Source organism: Gouania willdenowi, chromosome 16, assembly GCF_900634775.1.
Source record: "Gouania willdenowi chromosome 16, fGouWil2.1, whole genome shotgun sequence".
NCBI classification, from domain to species: domain Eukaryota; kingdom Metazoa; phylum Chordata; class Actinopteri; order Blenniiformes; family Gobiesocidae; genus Gouania; species Gouania willdenowi.
This window is the reverse complement of record NC_041059.1, coordinates 13,295,298-13,314,981: the sequence shown is the minus strand read 5'-3', so window position 1 is coordinate 13,314,981 and position 19,684 is coordinate 13,295,298. Positions and strand designations below refer to the sequence as shown.

At 39.4% G+C, this 19,684-nt stretch overlaps 1 protein-coding gene across 4 annotated transcripts in view; it reads left to right on the top strand.

Moving 5' to 3' along the window:
- Positions 1–19,463, top strand: part of LOC114477944 (CUGBP Elav-like family member 3) — a 31,425-nt gene extending 11,962 nt beyond the window's left edge. For 2 of the 4 annotated variants that reach the window (XM_028470672.1, XM_028470671.1), the window contains 11 exons: positions 6,080–6,128; positions 6,599–6,727; positions 6,830–6,909; positions 7,178–7,333; positions 7,759–7,903; positions 8,131–8,277; positions 14,047–14,112; positions 15,260–15,364; positions 15,507–15,650; positions 15,794–15,957; positions 18,422–19,463. In XM_028470672.1, coding sequence (XP_028326473.1) covers positions 6,080–6,128; positions 6,599–6,727; positions 6,830–6,909; positions 7,178–7,333; positions 7,759–7,903; positions 8,131–8,277; positions 14,047–14,112; positions 15,260–15,364; positions 15,507–15,650; positions 15,794–15,921 — 1,149 coding nt within the window. In that variant the 3' untranslated portion in view covers positions 15,922–15,957; positions 18,422–19,463. Of the gene's footprint in view, positions 1–6,079; positions 6,129–6,598; positions 6,728–6,829; positions 6,910–7,177; positions 7,334–7,758; positions 7,904–8,130; positions 8,278–14,046; positions 14,113–15,259; positions 15,365–15,506; positions 15,651–15,793; positions 15,959–18,421 lie in introns of those variants that run through there. The other 2 variants (XM_028470669.1, XM_028470670.1) reach the window with 2 other exon arrangements.
- Positions 19,464–19,684: the final 221 nt, after the last annotated feature.

The window sequence follows — 19,684 nt, the reverse complement described above, 5'->3', positions numbered from 1 at the left end:
CTTTTGGATAAAAGAAATGGGGAAAATAATCTATGTGACAATCTAAATATTGACTATTGTGTCCACAAAGAATTTTTAAGTATAAGCAACATAGTTTTGTATTTTCTTTGCTTCACCTTTCAGGACCCTGTGAAAAACAGTGTAAGTATCTGAGTCTGTTCTAAATCTAATCTCAGTAAATATGGGATTTTTGAAGCCATGAGTTTGCATGGCTTTAAGCAGCCTTTTTAATTCACCAGCTCATTTCCTGAAGGACTTACTCACCCCAAAATAGAAAGAGGGTCCAAGTGCATAGGTCCAACAGTTATCCGCTATAGTGCTGTTGGATTAGGTTGGACTAAATCCAAAGGATCAAATTTCAGTGAGTGCTTCAGTACAGCAACCAGAGCATTGGTGTTTTACAAAAGCAGCGTAATATTCTAGAAATCCATGTGTTTGTGTGTTATATTTGATGCATGTTTTTGCTACATTGCTATAGAAAGGGATTAAGAAAAAAAAGAAGTGGATAAGAGAACTGTTTTTTTAACTGTTTGATAAAGAATTGAGTGCAGGAGAAGGAGGGCAAACTTCTCAGGTGTGAAGAATGGGTTAAGAGACAGAGGGGAAAAACGATGAGTGCAGGGGGATGGGCTGCTCCAAAACTTGTATGTTATGGTTGCAGGCCCCTGTTACTAGGCAACGGAGCTGTGGAAGATGCCAGGTTGCTAAGTAACCTGAGGGATGCAAAGCCTAACGTGGAATAGTAGGAAGGCAAGAGCAAATTTGGTTGGAGCTGTTCTGCTGGGTAACTCCACATCACCTGCTTCTCAATGTCAAAGTTTTCTTTCAGCTGTGAATGAGAAGTGTCAAAACAGCTGCATCACTCGGATGAGTGTTTAATATGTTAACGCTCAACAGAATCACATAAGGAACAATATGTATAGATATCTGTACACACCTTTCTTTTTGGGTATATATGCATATAACTTGTGTTGAAAATAGGATAATTTATGCCTCTGTCTATAAAAATCTCCCTTGTATAGAAATCCAGTTCCATCCGTTTTTTTGTGCTGCACTTGTCCTCCATTTGATCAGAACAAAATGTATTTCATGCTGAAAATTGGTTTTCAGAAAAACCACAAGCCTTTGCTTTATTCATCCCACACTTAAATTAAGGTCAGAGAGTGATTTGCAAATAAAATTTACAAAATGGCAAATGACCAATGTGCAGTAGAGAGGAAGAGGAAGAGTTGTGATGGCTGTGTTATTAGACAGGGTATAAAGGGATTATGGAGCTGGAAAAGAGGAAGGGCAATTGAGGATATGAGAGACGAGAAAGTAGCAGAAATGCAAAAAATAATGTTAGATTATTGAGAAGCTTTAAAAATAGGTTTCTCTTGTAAATGCTCTCTGAAAAAAGGGCATCTATCAAGTTTTACAGAGAAAGAAAAAAATGTTGCTCCAGTACATTTTCTCTGTTAACTCATCTGACTGAGTTTTTCACTCCAAAACCAAATCACAATAATTCACGTTAAAACACGTTCCATGTGCATGAACATGTACACACACAGATTTGCACATTTATTTACCCTCTCTCCTCCAAACCGGGTGCAATGGTTTATTCCACTGATTTTGCATAGGTGGGGGAGGGGTAGAATACATTTTGATTGGATAATCCAAGGATTTAATATCCCTTAATCCTGACACAATCCTCTCTGCATTACTGCAGGGAGTAAGATTAACTGTATGAGTGTAGTATACTATGTGTATCTGTCTGTGTGAGCAGAGCAGAGGATGAATGCTGTCAGCTAGTGGAAAGTACAGTGTATACTACATGTTCGAGCCTCTGCGTGTGTGTGTGGGGGGGTCTTGTTCACATTGTCCACACATCATGCAAATGGAGCAGTGTTTGCATGCAGAGTTTGGCCATCCGTGTTTGACTGGACGTGCCCTTACTAAATGTGTGAGGGCTCATGCACGCTTGCAGGCACTCGAGCGCTCGGCTCAGCTCAGCCTCCACCTCACAAATTCACTTTCAGCAGAGATACAGAAACTGTGTCTCTATTTAGTATGCAGCAGGAAGGATCAAACCACACTCTATGGAGCCTGATTCTCATATGTATATGTGCACACGTTTGCAGATGGTTGCTGTTAATTAAGTCCTAATTGGAACGTGAGTAATTAGAGGATGATTTGACGCAAAAGGATCGTGTGGCTGCTCATGTGTGTTGGGGGGAAAAAAGGCAGAAAGACATTTTTTATCTATGCATCGATGCTGAAGCAGGAGACCATTATCCAGCACACGTTCTTTGTTTACTCAAAGAGCACAGCAGTCACCCTTGGCAACCAGCATCCTTGTTTACCTACCCAGTGTGCCGTCATATAATTGCCATGACAACAAGCCAGTTGCCATGCCAATTTTCCGATGCCATTGTTTAGTGGCAGAAATGTCCTCCTCAGTACAGGCTGCTTTTATACACTTCTGTTGATGTCTCTCTCTTTCTCTCTCTCTCTCTCTTCACATGCATCACGTTCACTTTAGACACGGGAAGGTCAGAGCTCTTTAAATCACTGGTCCTCAATCTTAACTGTCGTGGACCGGCTTCTTACCTGCCCTTCCTTTCACGGACCAGGAAGGGGGGTGTCTTATGGGGGCTTTTGCGTGACTCCTGTGCAGTAAATAGTAGGGGTGTGCAATGCATTGCCATGGATCTGATGATACGATACGATTCACTATTTGCATGTCATGATACGATATATGCCAAAATATCCCTATACTTGGAAAAAAAAATCATATCAATAATTTCAAATTAAAAAAAGAAAACTTGCGAGAACAAGTAAATGCTAACTAACTGTAATTCAAATAAATACAAGTGGTATGTTTATCAAACTGTCAAATTACATTTTTCCAAAAAATTTTTGCTTGTACAACAGATTCTGATTCTGTTCTTAAAATATTGAGAAAAAGTAGCCACATACATCTATAAAAGTAGTGGTCGACCGATATGGGATTTTCAAAGGCCGATGCAGATACTGATTTTTTAAATCCCATGCATATGCTATTATTATTATTACTCTTTTTTTTTTTGTATATTCATACATCCGAATAGATGTTTTTTATGTTCTTTCTAAAAAATAAATTAAAAAATCGGCCATTGGCCAGTCTTGAAAAAAGTCCATATATCGGCCGACCTCTATATAAAAGTGCCTAGTATGTTTTATGAAAATAAAGTGTAATCAATTTTCATGCTAAAATGCATTGAAGAGTGAGGTAGTTTAACAAGGTCTGATGTGGTTTACTGACACATAGTGGCGTTTAGGTACTATGCCTATATTAGCGCAGTTAAATGTTTTTTTAAAGATTAAAGAATCCATTTGGACATTTTTTGGATTGATACGATCATCGTTTGGTGAAATATCTCGACATATTGCCAGATCGTTTTTATCTTACACCCTTAGTAAATATGCTCCACGGTGGCGTCCTAGAGTGAGTCAAATCAAATGCAGTCAAGTAAAGATATTTTCTAAATAAATTTACCGGAACATACATAAAAAAAGAAAACTGTGCTTTATCTGACACCAAATGGACCACAGACCTGTACCAGTCTGCGGCTCAATGCCAGAATCAGATATTAATATTAATCATATATTAATGGTCAATGTATAGCTTGATAAGCTCAATAATTGTTGTCAATCAACCTTCCATAAGACTGAACTTGAATGGAAGAGGTGATGGTGATGGATGGATGAAAGGATCAAGAAAGGGTTAGTGGACACAAATCTTGCTACAATCAGCCCACTGTACAACACAATCTGAAATCAATAGACAGGACGGGACTGATCGATGAGTTGATAGTGTAAGACAGATGACAGCGTGGATAGACAGCAATAACACTAAGGGAGGCGTATAATGAATGGATGGATGGATGGATGTATGTATGGTCCAACTCAAGGTTACAGAGGAGGGTAGCGTATGTGTATTTTGTTGAGTTTATGTTTGTGCTGACAGCTGCAGTCGATGAAGGTGTGGGGTTAAAAATGTATATCATTCTTGTGTCGACTGTGTGTGTATGAGTGCATGTGATTTATGTGAGCAGTGTGCGTGAGCAGGTGTGTGTGCGTACATGCACATGCTTGTTGAGGCCTTGTTTTAAATCAATAGCTTCGTGGTGACAGCTAAGCACTGATTAATCAAATGTATGGATCAGCCTCTCTCTCTCTACTCTGCCCTCGCCTCAATTACCAGCTTTATTACATTGCCTTAACACCCCACTGGGATCCTTCTCATTCCCTGCCCTGCTCCACACACTCTACACAGCTCCTCCTTTACTGTCCCCTTCAAAACTCTCTCCTCCTTACCCTCCTCTTTTTATTTCTTTTGCACACTTTATTTTGTATTTTTTGGAGTAACTATGAACCTAATGAGCAATGTTATTACTTTGTTGACTTTGTATACAATGTATAATGTAAGACAAGAAAGTTATTATAACAATATTGGGTAGGCGTGTGCATTGCCATGGATCTGACGATAGTACAATATACATTCCAATATCAATAATTACAATTTTCACCTTTACAAGTACAAAATGGAATGATTTAATTTTCTTTAAACTTGTGAGAACAAGTAAATGGTAACTAAGTGTAATACAAGTACCAATATCAAAAACAAGTGGCATGTTTATCAAACTGTCAAATACATTTTTTCACAAAAAGTTTAACTTTTTTAAAGATTCTGATTCTGTTAACTTAAATTCTATAAAAGTGCTCAATATGTTTTATGAAAATAAAGTGCTATCAACTTCCAAGCTCAAATGCATTGAGGAGTGAGGTAGTTTAACAAGGTGTGGTGTGGTTCACTGACCACACCAATTGATTTGTTAGATCAAATAAATGTTTTTTCTTTTAAAAAAACATGCTTATAAAATTGATTTGGATCAACACGATAATCGTGTGGTGAAATTTCACGGTATATTGCCAAATTGTTTTTTTCTTACTCCCTTAAAATTGGGTTATTTGTATAGTAATGTTACAATTCTCCCCTCTATTGCTCCCCTAGGCCCACCCCACCTTTTTCTCAGCTCCTTCCTGTTTTCCCCCCAGTGGCTCCACTGCCCCCTCTCCCTCTCAAACTGTTCCCCCCTGACATTTCCACTCATCGTCCCACTGCTATGACTAAGCAGTGCATGCATCGCTTAGTGGATGTGTGCGCATGTGTGCCAAACCAGTGTGTAAAGTAGATGAATGGAAGAGAGGCCTACAGAAAACTTGTTTACATACACAGCCCATACAGTCGTTGGCTGTCTGCAGTCGTGACACAGAGAAGGAGGAAGTCACGACTGAATCACTCCGCCCTCCTCCCTCTTTCTGCTCTTTTTTGAATCGTTCTCTCCAGGGCAGCTCTGCTTTCATCCTCCTACTCTCAGTGTGTTTGTCTCACTCTTCATGTAATGGTTCCTTTTTGTAGCGTTTTCATTCACTCCCCAGGTTCCTCTTGGCCCTCCACCTGCCCTTTTTAGTGGGTCGAAGACACTTGGGGGGCCTACAGACCTCTCCCCCCCCCCGTTGTCTTTATCTCTATCCTTTTATTTTTAGCTGACTGCTTCATTTCCCTTTACACACGCATCTTTTCAACACACAATATATTTCTCTATGTGTCTCTAGCCGCCGCTCCCCCTCCCTCCCCTTCTCTCTATCACAGCCTACTCTTGTCCCTCATCTAATCCGTAGTTCTTCTGTAATCCAGATCAACTGGACTGCATTCTTAATCTCATCACTTCCCAATCCCCCCAGTGCTCCTCTGAGTGTGGGAGAAAATCAAAGATTGTGGTCGACACGTAAAGAGAGCAGCTGGGGACAGACATTCATACAATCACTTATAGGCCTTTCATTCATATTGGTTTTAATATACATATTATATGCTTTTACTATTTTGAATATATCAAAAGATCAAAAGCAAAGCTGGAAAATGAATAAAAAATATGGTCTCAAAAAGCTCCATTGATGTAATTTTCTATATATGTCCAAAAACCAAATATCCTACAATGAAACAAGCCAAAGGTTTAGATAATGCTAACCATCTGTGTTTACGTTTGCTCATCAGATGAATCGGCCAATCCAGGTGAAACCAGCAGACAGTGAAGGCAGAGGAGGTGAGACACGCTGAAGTGCATGTTTTTGTCTCCCTCTCTTTCTAAAGAACGTCTTTGTCATTGTATTTTAAATTATTTACATTATTCTCACATAAGAGTCTACAATGTTTTATTAAAAACATCATACATAATTTTTTTTCATTTGAAATGTGTAAATATCACAAATATTATCTTATACTTATATATAAGTTTCAAAATTACGAAGATGAAAATCGAGTTTGACTGTAACTTGAGGTCTTGTATATAGACAGGAGTTCTCTTGCTGTTTGTGAGGCTCCTTTGACTTAAACTCTGTAGAAAACACTGTCATCTGGTGGACAGAAATGGAAGCTTCCACAGAAGCTACCATTTTTTACACACATATACTGTATATATAAAATAAAGAAACACGTTCATATGTATTATTAAGTAAGCTGTCTTGATTTATGGGAAGGTATGTTCATTAATTTTCTCTTTTTTTGGAATTTCAGAGGACAGAAAGTTGTTTGTAGGGATGCTGGGGAAGCAACAGAGTGATGAAGATGTCAGGAGGCTGTTCGAGCCCTTTGGCAGCATAGATGAATGCACTGTGTTAAGGGGACCTGATGGCACTAGCAAAGGTATCATTACCACATAAATAATATACACATTGCCTCTCTGTGGTCCTCTGTGTCACAGCCTTTTTTAATAGCTGTTTTGTTTTTTTGTTGTTTTTTTAACAGGATGCGCTTTCGTAAAATTTCAAGGGCATGCTGAAGCCCAAGCTGCAATCAGCAGCTTGCATGGAAGTCGAACAATGCCTGTAAGTTGAAAACAAACTAAAAAAAAAAATAAATGTAAGACAAAATGACACAAAGCACGAACACACTCGTTCTACTTCACATGGGGGAGGTAAAATTGGGTTGTTATTGTATGTAATATTAATGTATTGTTTTTTGTCCATAAGCTGATGTGTGATGAAATCACATGTAACTCATATCAGACTAACCGAATAGAGAAAAAGGCTTCATGGTCTCCAAATCGGCAAAATATTGGAGACTCACTGTGTTCCTAATGCCTTCCCCTCACAGGGAGCATCCTCCAGTCTGGTGGTAAAGTTTGCAGACACTGAGAAGGAGCGAGGGCTGAGAAGGATGCAGCAGGTGGCCTCCCAGCTCGGCATCTTCAGCCCCATGACCCTCAACTTCCCCGCCTACAACGCCTACACACAGGCAGTCAACGCACAGGCAAGCGCTCCAAAACCTTCACTGTGCCTTCATATAGGGAACAAACCAAGTTTGTAAGGGGAGTGCTGTGCTTATGAAAGGATGTAATAAGTTTGAAGAGGCTATCAGCAGTCTAATTGGCTTTAATGTTATTACCCAGACAACAGAGCATACGTCATCTAGCATTAGCTTTCCCGCAACACCCAACCATTAACCCACTGACTCGGGACATAATGGCCAAGTAATTAGATCTCTATTCATCTGTCCCTCCATCACTCCCCTTCCCTATGCCTTCCTCTCATTTTTTTTCTTTCTCTTGTTTTTTCTATTCATCTTATTTTCATTTAAAGGTCCCTTTGTGTTTTCCTACTCCCTCACTTTTTTCTCTGACCCCCAACTCTTCACTCTCTGAAAACCCCTCTCTCTCTTTCCTTCCTTGTCCGCAGCTTGTCCAACAGCAGGCCCTGGTAGCCCAGTCAGCGTACTTATCTCCTGTGGCAACAGTTGCTGCAGTACAGATGCAGCAGATGGCAGCTCTCAATGCCAACGGCATTATTGCCACACCTATTACACCCATCACTTCGTCCTCGGGTGAGCTCACACACAACAAGCATGCACATGTACATTTTTGTTGCTAGATCATATTACATATTAAGTTTATTGTAAATGTAACACTGATATTAATATTATCATGTTTTTTTACACAGCAACATATATATTATATATGTTATATTTGTTGCTGTGTTTATAGTATTAAATTGCCAACACTGGTAGATACCTAAACATTTTGCTCTGATGGATGTAATGTTCATCTGCAGGTACAAACACTCCACCGACCATAGCCGCTACACCTGTGCCAGCACTTCCTCCACCACTAGGGGTGAATGGTTACGGCAGTGTGCCAGCTCCCACCAATGGACAACAGACAGAAACATTATACACCAACGGTGTTCACCCATATCAAGGTAGGTAGACCTGAAAGGGTCAAAAGACTGCAGTATGTACTAGTTGTTTTTGACATCATTTGGTCAAAAATACATAGCAACTGTTATATAAAGTAAACATGCTATTACATGGTGTAACATGAACAGTGTAAGGATATGATGTGACCGGAATGGACTAGTTTTATGTGACGTGCTCCATCGGAAGTAAGCCAGCAGTCGAGCAACGCATTTGTGTTATGTGTAGCAGATTGAGCTAATAAAGTTAGCAAGATACAGTCGCTGCATTCTAATCATTCTGCATAACACTACAAGAACCTTTCAGCAAATTGTGATTCAAAGTGTACTGAGAGGACACTGGACCTCTGTGCCTTCTCTTGGCTCTTTATTCAAGCTTTATAAAACAAGGAGCGTGACCCTCTTCTACAGCCAGTCAGAGATCCTTGTACGAGTGTTCCATGAACTGTTTTGGATGTTACTAATACATGTTTTGGATATACTTCCGGCAGCTGAGCTGACAGCAGCTAAAGAGCAGAGCGGAGCTCACAGAGGAATTTATTTACTAAACATGAACTTTTTCTTCTGAGAAATGATACGATACCTCAACATCAAACTCTATCATTTACCATCTGACTCTGGCTCTGAGGTAATCATCTACTGCTTTTTTATTTGCTGGCTCAACTGGAAAGCTAAGTAGCAAGCTAGCTAGCTACAAGTAGCAAGCTAACTAGCAGAAGAATGGCTCTTTCCACAACAGAATACAGCAGTCTTCTCCAAAAGATTACTGAACTGGAGACTACAGTGCGAGGAATACAAGTAAACATTGAGGTTAATGGACACTGTGGATATGATAATGATACGACTGTGCCGCTGTTTCAAAACAGCGGAGTGGATAAAGCTAACTCGCTACCAGCCCGTGCTAACAAAGCTATCAGGCCTAGGGAGGATCCTGTTCCCGTTGATAAGCCAACAGGTGCGAGTCCTCCCTGGAATACTCTGGGAGCTAAGCCTAAGAAAAAGTCATATCCACTTCAAAGGCTAACGGGCCGAGCAAAGCGCCCTGATATCAATAATGAGACGGACTGGCCTGCACTGGCTTCTCAGACTGTAGCCTCAACATCAACTCCTTTGTCTGCCCAGGCACAAAAGTGGACATCTGCTAAAGGCAGGAGTATCACCAAGTCACAAACCCAGTTTCATGTAGAACTGGGTAATCGATTCGCCCCACTGCTGAATGACCTAGGATCTGGCTCTAATGAGGTCAACACACAACCTTCTGGAACTGCGAAGACTGAAAGTGCTTCAGGAAAACAAAAGCGACATGGTAGGCCAAAGCAACAACCTCACACACTGATAGTGGGAGACGTTTCTGTTAAAGATGCTCAGAAGATGTTTAGCAGCAACGTGAAAGTGATCTGCTTACCTAATGACACAGTATCAGACCTGGCTGACAAAATCTTGCATATCGTTGCAGATTACCCACATTTGAAAAATGTTGTGATTCATTTTGGGTTAAATGATTTAGCCAAGGAGGAGTCTGAGGTGTTAAAGCTGGATTTCACCCATCTGCTAAAAACTGTGAGCTGTATACAGCCTAAAGTGTTCATCAGTGGCCCGATACCTCCAGTCCGCAAAGGAGATCTGAAATTCTCAAGGATTTACTCTTTGAATAAATTTCTGTCTTCGGCTTGTGCTGCCCTTTCACTAAATTTTATAGAAAATTTTCCTATTTTTTGGGAACGTCGTCATCTTTTTAGAGCAGATGGACTGTGTCTAAACAAGGCTGGAGTAAAACTCTTCACATCCAACTTGTTTTACTTCACCAGTCACACTGCTATCAGTTCTGATAAAGACAGAGGACAACATGTACCATCGGAGAACAAAACAACAAGGAAAGAACATGGAGTCAATGAGCTTCCAGCAAGAAATAAAAATCGCCAAAATGAAGAGGTCAACCCAACCCCCGCATCTCAGGACCCACCTGCTTCACCCCAAAATTCACCTACTTCCACCTCATCCAGCTTCTCTCCTACCCCTGCCTTCTTGGATTTAACTGCCCAGATGAACGAGCTGGTTCTGGCTGGCACAAGACTAACACCCCACCCTTTACCCCACCATGGTCAATCTGCACCACCCATCCCTCCTCGAAGATACCAGGCTCAGGATCACTCTTCTCCTCAAGCCAGCTGTGTTCAACTTAGAGCGACACAGGTCTGATGTGTGCTGGGTCCAGACTGCAATAGCTCTATTTTTAGGAACAACCAGAAAAAGTCAGGGCCTTATGGAGTTAATGCAGCTTCTTTAATTCCTGTGGTGACAGGTAACACAGGTAAAATTGTGAAATTAAAGAAAAGCAAAAAGCTTTATAGAGATAAAAATTTGACTCCTATAACATGTCATCCAAAAAGTCCACCAGTGTCTCCAGTAAAGTCTTTAAAATTAGCTCTTCTTAATGTTAGATCTCTTGTTAACAAGTCACTACTAATTAATGATTTTATTTTGACACATCACTTGGACTTTTTATTTCTTAATGAAACATGGTTGAATGATGGTATCAGTAATACTATTCTCAATGAAAGTGCACCACAAGACTTTATTTATTTAAATAAGTGTCGTACTTGCAGGAAAGGTGGTGGAGTTGCTGCCATTTTTAAATCAATATTTCAGTGCAAAGAAATAACATTTGGTGATTTTATCTCCTTTGAATATATGTCATTCTTACTGAAGGGTGATTCAAGAGTTCTGTTTTTAGTCATTTATAGACCCCCAAAATATTCTGGAGAATTCATGGATGAGTTCGCTGAACTGCTGTCAGTTGTATGCACTGAATACAACTTTTTAATAATAACAGGTGACTTAAATATTCATGTAGACAATAACATGGACAATACTTCCAAAGAACTGTATGCTTTAATGGATACTTTTGGTCTTACACAACATGTGACTGGTCCGACACACACTCAAGGTCACACTTTGGATCTGGTTATCTCTAAAGGTGTTGATATCTCTGCTGTTGATGTAAGAGACTTAGCTCTATCTGATCATTTCTGTGTCTTTTTTGACCTAGAGACTGTAACATCTGTTCCCCCTAGTTATGTGTGTCTAAAGAAAAGGTACATAAATGAGAACACAAGTGCACAGTTTATGGAAGCCATAGCAATGACACCAACATTGAGTGCTGAGACAGTTGATGATCTTCTGGATGAGTATAATAGAAACGTCTGTAATGTCATAGATGTGGTGGCTCCAATCAAAACTAAGAGAAAACCAAACACACAGAAAACACCTTGGAGGAGGACTGAGATAATGCAGAATTTGAAATCTGACTGTAGAAGAGCTGAGCGTAAATGGAGATCAACAAAACTCCAAATTCATCTAGAACTATACAAAATAAGTCTGCGAAAATTCAATGATGGCTTGTTCAAAGCAAGGCAGCAATACTTTTCTGAAATTATTGCCAAAAATGTCAACAACTCTCGCACGTTGTTTTCTGTAATTGAAAAGCTCACAACCCCCCCAGATCAGATAGCCCCTGAATTACTGTCAGCTGGAAAATGCAATGAATTTGCTGTATATTTCAATGAAAAAATACAATCAATAAGGTCAAACATCAGAACAAACCAGCAAAATCACAAAAAGCTTGAACAGCTTCAACCACTGAGGGATGAGTCAATTACAATGTTAGAGTTTATTACAGTGAACCCAAAAACAATAGAGGAAACTGTTCAGCAGCTGAATCCATCAACGTGTTGCCTTGACACAATACCCTCAAACTTCTTTAAAACTGTTGTAAAGTCAATTGTCACTGATCTGTGTCAGATAATTAACTGCTCATTCCAATCAGGCACCGTACCAAAATCCCTGAAAGTAGCTGCTGTGAAACCGCTGTTAAAAAAGAGAACACTGGATGCCTCTATACTGGCTAACTATAGACCAATCAGCAACCTTCCATTCATGGCCAAGATCATTGAGAAGGTGGTCTTCAACCAACTGAGTCAATTCTTAACATTCAACAAAATATTTGATAAATTTCAGTCAGGTTTTCGTTCTCATCACAGCACTGAAACTGCTCTTATCAAAGTGATCAATGACATAAGGTTGAACACTGATTCAGGAAAAGTATCTGTTCTCATTCTGTTGGATCTAAGTGCTGCATTTGACACTGTAGATCATACAATTTTGTTGCACAGATTGCAAACATGGGTCGGACTAAATGGAAAAGTAATGCAATGGTTTAAGTCATACTTGGAGGAGCGAAGCTATTTTGTAAGCATTGGAAACTTTGAATCTGACAGATTACCAATGTCCTGTGGGGTTCCTCAGGGATCTGTTCTTGGACCCCTTCTGTTTAACCTTTACATGCTTCCTTTAGGACAAATTTTACAGAACTGTAAGGTTGATTATCAGAGCTATGCAGATGACACACAACTATATCTATCACTGAACCCAGATGACCATGGTCCCATTGAGGTGTTGTGTGACTGTTTAGAAAAAGTAAACTGCTGGATGAGTGAAAACTTCCTTCAACTAAACCATGACAAGACGGAGGTGATTGTCTTTGGTAACAAGGAAAAGAGGACTGCTATCAGCAAGTATCTTGAGTCTCGATCTTTAAAAGCTAAAGACCAAGTCAAAAACCTTGGTGTTCTGATTGACTCAGATCTTACATTCAGCAGTCAGATCAAATCTATCACAAAAACAGCCTTCTACCACCTAAAGAACATCTCCAGAGTGAAAGGTTTAATGGCTCAGAAAGATCAGGAGAAACTGGTCCATGCTTTTATCTCCAGCAGACTGGACTATTGTAATGGTCTTCTGACAGGAATCCCCCAAAAGAGCATCAAACAGCTACAGCTGGTTCAGAACGCTGCAGCTCGGGTCTTAACCAGAACAAAGAGGTCAGAGCACATTACTCCAGTTTTAAAGTCTTTACACTGGCTCCCAGTCAGCCTCAGAATAGACTTTAAAGTTCTGCTGCTGGTGTATAAATCTGTGAATGGGTTTGGTCCAGAATACATCAGTGACATGTTGGTCAGGTATGAACCCAGCAGGTCTCTCAGATCTATGGACACAGGTCAGATAGTGGAGCCCAGAGCTCACAGTAAACATGGTGATGCTGCTTTTAGTTGTTATGCTGCAAAGAAGTGGAACAAACTGCCAGCGGAGCTGAAGTCAGCATCCAATGTGAACATTTTTAAATCAAAGTTAAAGGCACTTTTTTTCTCTACTGCATATGATTGAGAGAGAGATTTTTTGTCATGTTGTTGATGTAATGATGATTTTACTGATGATTTTAATTGATTTTACTGATGATTTTAATTGTTCTTATTGATTTAAATGTTCTTATTGATTTTAAACAATTGAATGTTTTATCATGTAAAGCACATTGAGTTGCCTTGAGTATGAAATGCGCTATATAAATAAATTTGCCTTGCCTTGCCTTGCCTTGCTCGAACAAAAGTCGATGTGTGTTTACATCCTATCGGTAGTGACGGTGTAATGGAAGGCGTTCCTGTAAGAAAAGTCCCTATTGCGACATTAGACACAGCAAGTGATGACAGATGGGATAATAGCAGCACAGAACAAATAGCTCTACAGTCGTGAGCGTTCACAAGAATGCCAGTAAACGAGTGGATTTGAAACAAGGAGGACAAGGGGGGATGTGGTTCTTTCCATTCAAATCCCACAGATTCTACAAACTGCAGCTTTAACAACCATCTGAAATAGAATTCATGATTATCAGTTTTTAGTATGTTTATCTTCATACTGTCCGATTTGATCTCTTTTCTTCAGCTCAGAGTCCAGTAGCTGCCTTGGATCCCCTACAGCAGGCCTATGCTGGCATGCAACACTACACAGGTTAGTGCAGTGACAGTGATTCTGTTATGTATCCATTTAGCTTAAATCATATAAAATCAGTATAATTAAAGGTGCTCAATTTGCTCCTATGGCTCTATTGTCTAATCTTTATTACCACTGCCAAGGAAGCTATATTTTCACCTGTTTATTTATTTGTTTCTTTGACTGTTAGTAGGATTACGTCAAAAGTACTGAACCTATTTTGAGAAATTTTTAACTAAAGACAGACTTTAAACCATAAAAGATTCCATCAAACTTTGGAGGTGATCCGGATCATTATACTAATTCTGGATCAGTTTTTAAAAAAGGAAAAATCCCTATCTCTTATCATTGGTGAAATTTCAAAAATGTATATCTCAATTCGTCATTAACCGAGCATTATAATATTTAACTCAGTTATGTCGGGTTGGTTCCTCAATTGTGCTACGGAGTTTCATCCAGATCAGATTCAAATTGTGTATTTCATTGCGATTAATCCCAAAAAATATTGGTGTCCATATATTTGGACCTACTGTATGATTATTAATGGCGATAGAAAGTCATTCCAAGGTTTTAAAGTGTGATTGATTTTGGTACAATGATCAAGATCATTAATCCAGATAACTACCAATATCTGGCAGGAGATTTGGTGCTTGGCGGAGGTTTGTGGTCTCTGAGTGCTTTTATTTATTTTGTGTTGCCCTCTTTCTTTGCGTTGCATCAGGCATAGTTAAAGTCTGAATTAGACAAAGACACTGAATGAAAATGTACATTAGTGAAGGAGAACAGGAGAAGAAAAGCTTCAGCTCTCTGACTTACAGGGACAAAATATTCCAAGGACAAGCTGAGTGAATTAAATTTGTTTTGATTTATCTGATTTCAAAGTGAAACGAGAAGTGGGCAATAACGTAATACAGCTAACCGTACATTCACAATATTAGTGTACTTGATTCATATCCATGAAAAGAAGGGCACAGTAGTGTCTTCAAACCAGACTGAGATCAACAGTGTCATTGTTTAGCAGACTTGAGTTGTTCCGGTTAATAGTTTTCACCTTCATCAGGGGACATATCAGTTCAAACCAAATGACTCAATTGGATGTGAGGATGTTGCCACCTGTTGTTTTTGACCAATCAGATTTTACTACTGCAACTGTCTCCCCCAATAGCGGCGTATCCTGCTGCTTACGGATTGGTCGGACAGCCGTTCCCCCAGCAGCCAACACTGGTTGCCCAGCAACACCAGCAGCCCCAGCAACAGCAGCAAAGAGAAGGTGATGTGACACCCAATCTAACAGGGGGACCACACGTGATGCTGTTTATTGTTGTTTACCTCATAGAATGTCCCCACCCAAGAATATCTGTCGCACATTTTCGAATGCTTATTTTGTGCGTATGCTTGTTTGTGTGCCTCAGGTCCAGAGGGGTGTAACATCTTCATCTACCACCTGCCTCAGGAGTTCAGTGACTCTGAGATGCTGCAGATGTTCTTGCCATTCGGCAATGTCATCTCAGCCAAGGTGTTTGTGGATCGTGCCACCAATCAGAGCAAATGCTTCGGTGAGACAAAGAAAGAAATGGATTGTCAAAGCAAAGAAATACATGCATGACAAAAGACTTCTGAGATGGCATTTTTGCTCTAACGTATGAGAGTAGCCTATGATGGCCCGATGGTAAAGAGAGTTGTTGTGTCTTCCTTTTAGGCTTTGTGAGTTTTGACAACCCGGCCAGTGCTCAGGCTGCCATTCAGTCCATGAATGGTTTCCAGATCGGCATGAAACGACTGAAAGTGCAACTCAAAAGGCCTAAAGATGCCAACCGCCCATACTGAGTGACTGCTTGAAGAACAGAGAACAAAGAGAGAGAGGTGAGGGGATTCGCGATAGTGTCTGCACAGTGTGTTGAACGGAAAGGATTTGAAAAAGCAAAGTTGTCGTCATAACTTTATATGTATTTTGATGCTGATTGAAGAAGTTTAGATAAAAAGTGTAGCATGACATTTATGCTCTTGGTTTTTTTTTTTTTTTAAATAAAAACAATTGCACCATTTTAGGTTAAGTGGAATGACTACAATACTGTTTTTTCCCATTTGTCATTGTTTTTTACAATCTTAATTTTTCCTGCTGTTTTGATGTGTTTCTAAAACCGGAAACTTACCTCACGACATCCTTCCGTCCAATCACAATTCACAGGACCACATGGCTATGGCAATGGTTGCCTAGTGACCGATAAAGCCTTGACCCCCCCCTTCCTCTCGCATTGTTGTAAGTTGATTGGTTGGCCTGTGTTTGGGTTGCTGTGGCGATTGATTGCCTGTGTTGGTTGCCCTTGGAAACATTTGTTTCGTCACCTCGAGCAACCAGCCATGCGTTGACCTGCATGTCCTGTTGCTGTAGTGACCACAGACTGTGTTTGGTGCATTGTGACTTTATTTTGTATTGACCCGTGCACATACTGATCAATAACTGTCATTACTCAGGACTGCACACAGAATCATCAACTCATTTTGATTGGATATTTTATACTCTTAATTACTTATTCGGATCAATTCTGCAGCAAAGCTTGTTACTTTTTTCCCAGGGTTGTTTTTGATCAGTTTTCATAGTGCTCTGTTTGGTGTACTTGTTATTTAAACCAAATGTTTGGGTAAATAGTGTGCAAATCAATCAATGTGTGCAAATGTGTGTGGTCCACTAATAGTGTATTAATACAAAGGAGCAGAATCCTTGTTGTGCTGCTGAAGGGAATCTAACATTAAATACTGTAGTTGATTTGAAAACCAATCATTTTGAATATTTCTTGCACTATGCAGTGGCAGGTGATGCTGGACAAGAGGCTGTGGTGACTAAGTATCATATGCAGAACTCAATAATGGCCATGAAAGCTGGGCTAGTATGCAGGCTAGAAGATAAATAATTAAGGTGGTTTATTTTTTTTATAACCATCCTGTTGTGCTCAATTCTAATAGGCTGAGTTTTTTTTTATCCTAGGTTTCTTATTTGTCTAACGGTTGGATGTGGCACTTTTGATTTTTTTTCTGCATTTGCTTTTTTTCCTCTTACATCTTCTATCCTTGTTTTATTAGTGCACCATTCTTCTCTCCTTTTCTCACCTCGCTCCTATGGTCTCCTAATCTTCTCCCATATGTTCAAACTTTCTGTCTAAATATTCTTTTCTTTTCCACCCATATTCCTAATTTCTGTTCCTCTAGCTCATATTTTGAGGTAAAGGGTATGTTGCCATCACGATCAAAGAAGAGTGCCTCTTGCTTATTAAAGAACAGCGTTCCACTATAGGAATTCTGGGAAACAAACAAAACCAAAAGGCACCTTTTAATGTGATCCTCTTTAGTCTCATAAGCTGCTGCCAGGTCATTGTGTAGAAACATCATCAAACAGCAGCACAAATGAATGAAGAATTTATGGTCACACTTTATTTGAAGTTGTATACATAAGGCTGACATTGTGCTGTCAGTACCTGTCAGCATGAATAAGGTGTCATGAAGGATGTCATTAAGTGTTGTTCGCTAAATTATGACACCTTTGGAGCTATGTTGGCATTTTTTGGGTTAAGTTGAGGGATCTAGTGGGTTTAGGTAGGGTTAGGGGTTAGAGTAACTAAGGGTTAAGGTTAGCAGAACAAACAACACTTAATGACAGCCTTCATGACACCTTATTCATGCTAATGACAGATGTCATGTCATAATAATTATTAATGACAGCGTAATGTCAGCTTTATGCGTAAAACTATAAGTGTTACCAAATTTTATTTCTTTTTCTTCACTAACTCATAGGAAATCTTACTGAATAATGAGAAGGTTCCAATACACCACAATATGGACCTGAACCTCCGCTTTGTGAAGCTTTGGTTTCTCTCCCCCAGAATTTCTATACTGCAAATGCCAGAAAGTGATGCATGCTGGTGATAGTAGTTGCTTGCCATGATATAAGGCACACGAGAGCAACGCGCACGCACACTCTCACATCTCACAGCCCCAAAAGGACGCCACATAGTGTTGATTCTCACTGTATTGAGCTGCATGATACAGGCACTGTGTGTATGTGTAAAAAAGCACAATGATTTATATACAACAGTGTCTTCTTGATTTAACTCACCACTGGAAGGTGAAGCAGAGAAATAAATGAAACAGAGGATCCTCGTCAGGCTGCTGCCAGAAATGTGATAGTTGTTCCAGTTTTGTGCAGCTCAGACACAAACAGAAACCTCCAGTGTATTTTTAACTGACTTTTTTTCTCCTCTCTCCTTCTCTGTCCCTGTCTTCTTTTCCATGCGTTACTCCCTCTGTCCTCCAACTGTCCTTTCCTTCACAGGTAACCTTTTCAAACGACGTCACGGAGGAATCCCAGGGTTTCGAGGGGCTTTCAGACTGTGTCTCCTACCTGTGAGCGTCCATGGAGTGAAACTAAACACACCCACATCCACACACGCACGCATACCGTGAGGTGGTATGAGGCGCAAATGTACATAAAGTGCACAAATACAAACTAGGCTGACACTCACACAAACACACACTTGGCATACAAGTCAGTAGTATCACCCATGCAGCCAGGAACTTGGTTAGTTTGTGCAGATCAGGGTGTTAAAGTAGAAATACAACAACTCAGAGCAAGTGTGTAGAAAAAAGCACTGGTACAAACTACTGATAGATCAATTCACTCGACCTAAACATGTCTATACTGTGTCTATTACATGACATATATAGAGGGACATTGTTTCATAATAAAAAAGAGGGAAAATGCAAAAAAGATAAATGAGTAGTTTAGAAAGACTTTGGAGGATAACTTAATGACCTGTAAATAGTTTAGTTTACAAAGAACAGCATTTAAAAAAATCAACAAAAAAGCAAAAAGATAAGATAAACACTTAAAAGGACACATTATTACTGTTATTATTGTTATTATTTCTATTATTACTATTATTACTGCCAATAGTTACATCACTATCTCCTTTAAGGATATTTACATTCCAAATTGTAAAATGGAAAAAATCACAAACTTATTTTGAATTTCTACGTAGATATTAGCTGAAACAGTGGGAAGGGGGAGGGATCGCACTTTTATGGGAAGGTTTTATTATCCGAGCTATTTTTTATTTATTTATTTACTAATTTATCAATTATTTTTGTCTATTGGGAAAAGGGGATTAAATGAGTTGCAAAAAAAATATGATTTTTGGAATTTTCTAGAGAAAAGACAAAAAAAACACTTTTAAGGGGCCTGTTTCGGTCCGACTCTTGCAATCACGCAATTCAAATGTATTAATTATTACAGCAATTATATTTATTTCTAATTTATTGAAAACTGTTTTTTGATCCGCTCTTTTTAAGTTAAAATAAAAAGTATCATACTAAAACCTGGGCTTGCGTTCATTTTTTTTCATGTGTATGTGTGTGTGTTTATTTATTTATTTATTCAACAGGAACATTGCACAACAAATGTGTTGCACAGACCAGAGACAGCTACAAGCTCATTTTCATCTGCAGTTCCTGGGCAGAGGCAAAGTGACAGCAGCTTTATACAGTGGACAATGAGCATTCTTACTTAAGAGTCTATTCACAATATAAAAAACAGATA